The sequence below is a fragment of the Morone saxatilis genome, unplaced genomic scaffold (genome assembly GCF_004916995.1).
Source record: "Morone saxatilis isolate NCDOM2014 unplaced genomic scaffold, NCSU_SB_2.0 Contig17, whole genome shotgun sequence".
Classification (NCBI taxonomy): Eukaryota; Metazoa; Chordata; class Actinopteri; family Moronidae; genus Morone; species Morone saxatilis.
Window position 1 is genome coordinate 212,330 of NW_023339729.1, and position 5,408 is coordinate 217,737.

At 38.6% G+C, this 5,408-nt stretch overlaps 1 protein-coding gene across 1 annotated transcript in view; it reads right to left on the bottom strand.

The window, feature by feature from the left end:
• Positions 1-1,571: 1,571 nt before the first annotated feature.
• Positions 1,572-5,408, bottom strand: part of LOC118326476 — a gene marked incomplete in the record, with an annotated part of 21,630 nt that continues 17,793 nt past the window's right edge. Inside the window, 1 exon segment of the mRNA XM_035659476.1 lies at positions 1,572-5,408. Within this exon segment, the coding sequence (XP_035515369.1) occupies positions 4,955-5,408 (454 nt within the window).

The window sequence follows — 5,408 nt, forward strand, 5'->3', positions numbered from 1 at the left end:
ACTTTATTCTCGTAGACTTAATATTATGACTTTATTCTCTTTCTTTTTTCCAAGAAAAAAAAATGTTTTTCTCCTAGTCTGGCCCTAACACTCCGTCATACATTTGAAAAGTATTTTTACAGTTCAAATTGAAACTGAATTGAACCTTATGGTGGCCCACTGTGGCCCATGGTCTTCACTTTGGGCAGCCCTATCCTAGAGCCTTTTTTAAAATATACACAGTAGGCCTACATCTCAGAACATTTTTAATCAAGTAGCTTTTGTCATTTTAAGTGACACTGACTTCATTTTGAAAATGTCATTTGTATTCTAAAAAAACGTGTAAAAGTACTTAATCAAGAATGTTTTTAACTTACAAAATGGAATTTTTATTTATTGTATTTTAACTGAATACAAGCTGTATTAGAACAATGGCCCAGTATCAGGAAGAAGAAAACACTGAATAGGTCACAAAGGCAGCCTATGAAGTCAATATGATTGTTAAAAATAAAATAAAAAAACATAATACAGACTTGTATAAAAAGTTCCTTAAAATATCAGAAAAACTCAGAAAATACTTTTATTTATTATTTTATTTATAAAAATCTAAAAATGTTTTATACAAACTTCCTGCAGTTATTCATGTACAGTTTATCAGTTGTTCTGTATTTGTTGAATATAGTCAGGGGTTGTCACTTTACTCAGTGATAGATTAGGGCTCCCTCAAGGAAAAAGATTGAGAACCACTGTACTAGAGAATTTCTTCATATTTAATTATGAATTAATAACATTTTATTTTCCCCTTTACAAAGTACCTGTTTGTTGCGTTTCACAAGGTATATCTAAAACAACTATTCCATATTATAAGTGACGTTAAATGGTATATTGTATATTTCAACGTGCTTTAATTATATGAATGAGCAGGGACAACTTTTTTCCGACCTGTAGTCCCTGCGTAGTCGCCCACCCCAGAGGGTGTGCCTATAAATTCTGGCTCTTCTGCCAGCAGCTTCTGTGCCGCAGTTTGTCCTTTTCATCTTTAGTGGAGATGGCAAAAGTACACACATTCTTCGCTCAGGTAGAGGTAGAGATACTTGAGTAAATAAAAAAAGACTATGGTTAAAGTAGAGGCACTGCTTCAACTTCTTTACTAAAGTAAAAGTGAAAAGTACAGGCCCTGAAAGCGAAGTATAAAACTAAAAATACCTAGTTATTTGAACATTTTAGCAAATGTAGATCCAAGCAGTGACACTGCCGACCTGATGGGAGCTTCTTGCTAAATATAATATATATTAAAATCCTTAAAAAGACATCTGCTTCTTTTACTTTTTGACTGGAGGGGGACTTTAAATACATGTTCCATCCAAATGATCTTTACGTTTTAATATTAAAGATTGAATTCAATAAACAAACATTTCTTGTTTTAGCTCTCCTGTAAAGTTGGACAGATTTATGCCCCTCTGGTTCTCCTTGCATACCTCTTTTAGTCTTCATCTAAAAAAAACAGAACAGAAGAGTCTAGATGAGAGAGGAGGTCCAGTCCTTTATATATGAGATCACACCACACAAATGATACCCACAGCACAGCCGAGTTCATTGCAAACCTTTTACACGTTTAATGATACCCACACATTTTAAAACACCGGAACATGTCATGAAAGAATACTAAAAGGCAAAACATTTGTTTCAGCTGTGCGACCTACAGCTAGTGCCAATTACATCCAAACACCTACACATACAACACGACTCTCTGATATACAGTATATGTTTTTACTTTACATCTTCTGTACAGTCCTTTGTTCTTTGATATTTAACTGAGAATAAAGAATGATTGACATTAAAAAGACTACCACATCTCAGGCTTCAACCTGTGAAAAGTTGACAAAGGGGGATTGAAACATTGCAGGCCTGCAACAATTGGGCATCGTACCTAAAAACAAATAAACATTCTGATTTTGCTGCCCAATTCTGGAAACAAACCTAAAGGTCAACCCTCTGGACCAGTGGTTCCCAACCTTTTTCCTCAAGTTTACATTTAATAAACTGACAAAGTGATTATATTCAAAACTGTACAGTGAACCCAAACAGTGAACTCAGTAACTGTAAGAAGTTTGTGTAAAATAAGTGATTTGCATGAATTTTGAGCAGATTATTTCCTCTTAAGGATTTTTTTTATGCAATTCTCTACTACTATAACTAAATCACTTGATCAAGAAGGTTTTGTTAACTTACAAAACGGAGTTAGTTTTTCATTACATTTTATTCACCTTCAACTACTTTTTGAGTTAAATGACCTTATCTGGTTTTACAGTGTAATCTAAACTGTAAAAATGTCAGTAACATTTAGTTTTCTTCACAGAAATAAATGAAATGTTGAGATTTAGGCCTACTGTGTATATTATTACATTTTCTAGCACCCCCTGAAATCAAGAAGGCCTTATGACCCCTCATGAGGCTTAGACGACCCCTAATGGGGTCCAGACCTCGAGGTTGGGAACCACTGCTCTGGACAACACGTTAGAGCATCCCGTCTATTCTTGAGAAATGAGTAGTAAATAAATATACTGACAGATGTAACAGTGAACACAATCACACAAGAGAAAGTGCAGGCCTGCACTACAAGAAGTGCCAACATTTACCTTTCAAAACCAGGCTGCCTGGAGTTCACTCATTAATGATACTGTAACAATATGAGTAACAGGTAGGACTACATGAGAGAAATACAAAAAACTGTGTATCGGCAGCAATGCCTCCAAATTTTGCCCATGGCCTTAACAGATAGCTATGGGAACATGTAAAGTGCTTTAAAGGCAGAGTCTTGTTGTCTGACCCACAATCAGAAAGGAAGATGGACATTAAATCATTTCTGAGTCCAGGACATGGTTAGTCTAGTTTACAGTAACACAAAGACTAGAGGCAAGCGGAAATAGCTAGCTTGTTAGCTTATTATTGGTCAGATGACTGAAATAATGTCTGTGGTTAACACGAGTTTGAGAGATTTTCACATTTAGTTCTATGACACAAACTACGTCAGTAGATACCCCACCTGTGAATTTTTTTTGAAAAGTTTTTACTTATCTTAAAAAAGGCTGATGCTAAAAGTGACTAAATGTGCTTTTCTTTTAAACTTGCGATGCATGTTGCGATGTTTTTAGGCATTTATTTTGAACAAAATTATGTGAGAAAAAACTGCAAAAATAATTTTTTGTATAATCCATTAAAAGTGATTGTTCAAATTCGTGGAAAAGTTGAGGTGATTGGACAAAATTGCAAGTTCGCACAGAATTCACAGGGATTGGTTGAATCTACTCCACCTTATAGATTTTAATTATAAGATTTAATACTAAGTTGGAAGTTGACATTAAAGTCATGTTACTGTGGTGTAGCTTTTTTATAGCTTAATGTTAGCTTTTTACTTCTGACGACTGCATTTACACTTCAAAAATCATATAAGTGGTTTTGATTTGTGAAGATTGTAAGTATCATAAACCTTTGTTCTCAATCCTAAATCCGATGGAAAAATTCCAGTGGCTTTTGGTCGATGGAAACAGGGCAGTACTAACTTCAGGGTTGGACTACACAAACGCGTCATCTCTACAGCACTCTATGTGTAGTCATTTCCCTTTTGACTTAGCTAAGCTAACTAGGCTAGCAGGTTCCCCCTGCTTCCAGTCCAAAAACATAAACACTTTAATCAGAACTCTACTGAGGATGTTTCTGCATCCTTTCATATCATCAATTGCAGTGTGAGAGATTAAATCTTGTGGTGCCAGCAGTAGGGTTGCAACTAATGATTATTTCCATTATCGATTAACCTGTCCATCATTTTCTCAGTTAATTCATTAGTTGTTTGGTCCATGAAATAAAATTCACATTTGAGGAGATGAAATCAGAGAATTTGGACATTTTGTTGTTAAAAAAAGACTCGAAATGATTGATCGATAATCAAAACAGTTAGCGATTAATCAACATTAGTCGACAAATAATCAATTAATCGACTAATTGTTGCAGCTCTAACCAGCAGTCCTAAAACAAACAATAAAAGCTAGAAGTAACTGTGAATCTGGCTTTAGAAATCACAACAGGATAAGGCATGAATAGATTTTTGTGAACAGGTGCTTGAAGACATACTGGGCAGGACTCGTCTATTCAAAGTTGGCCCCTCCTCCCCGGCTCAAGTGAGCTACAGAGAGCACCTTTGGTCGAGCTACATAGAGAATGAATGAGGAGAGGGAGCAAGTTAGCACGAACAAAGCAGTGAATCATAGCAATAAAACGTTATTTACTGATTGTTTCACAGCGGCTACATTCTAAAGCATAAATAAACACAGCAACACCTTCGCACAACCCTGCGGGAGGGAGCCACATTCGCCATTTCAATGCAGCCCAATCTACACATAGATTTTTGGGAAAATCCTGCATAGTATGCCTTCATCAGCTGATGAATTATGTAAATCTCTTATATAAGTCAACTATAGAGCTGGCAGGTGTTCAAAATATATATAAAAGTGTTAAAAGTGTGCGTCAGTGGACAGTGCAGGTACACTGCGATGTTGGTGGCATACCATCATGACCGACCAAATTAATCCAAAAAATCCTAAACTACTCTTCTCCTGGGTCAGCCCCCAAGTGTTAGTGTAAACCAGATAGTCCGGACCATTTAACGTCTAACAGACAGAAATGTTATCAACACTGTCTCAGGCACTCTTTTACACTCCAATCTGTGATCCTCTCAGTGTCAAACAAGCAGTAAGAAAAGGTTGAGAGGGCTTTGGGGGAAAAAACTGAATTCACATATTACTGCTATGATCTATGACAAATATCAACTCTACATGCCATGATATCACAGGATACAGCCTTGCTTCTCATTTCTTCGTGCTTACATAAGATGCTAGAATTCCCATATACAGGGATTTCAATCATTCACCCTTTCAGAGTCCAAGGATCACTTCCAGATGCCGTCCACTCCTCCAGTCTACAGGCCACACTGGGACTGCTGCCGGTGTCTGCGGACGCTACACATTTGGCTGAAGGACTGTCCACAGCGTGAGCAGCTGTAGGGCTTCTCCTGCGTGTGGACTGTGCGGTGCCTCTTCAGGTGGCTGGATGAGATGAAACTCTTCCCGCACAGCGTACATCGATAACGCCTCTCTCCAGTGTGGATGAGGAGGTGGACTCGCAGGTTGTTGGGCTGGGCAAAGCCCTTTCCACAGTGGGGGCAGGTGTATGGCCTCTCCCCTGTGTGCACTCGCTGGTGCAGCTCCAGGGCGGCCGCGCTGGGGAAGACACGCCCGCACACGGCGCACACCACAGGGTCTTTCGCAGCGGTGGCGCCGCTCCTGTAAGGCCGCCTCGGGCTTGTTGTGGTGGCAGACGGAGCTGTAGGGGGAGGGGGAGGAGGAGGCGGTGGAGGCGGTGCAGCCACCATG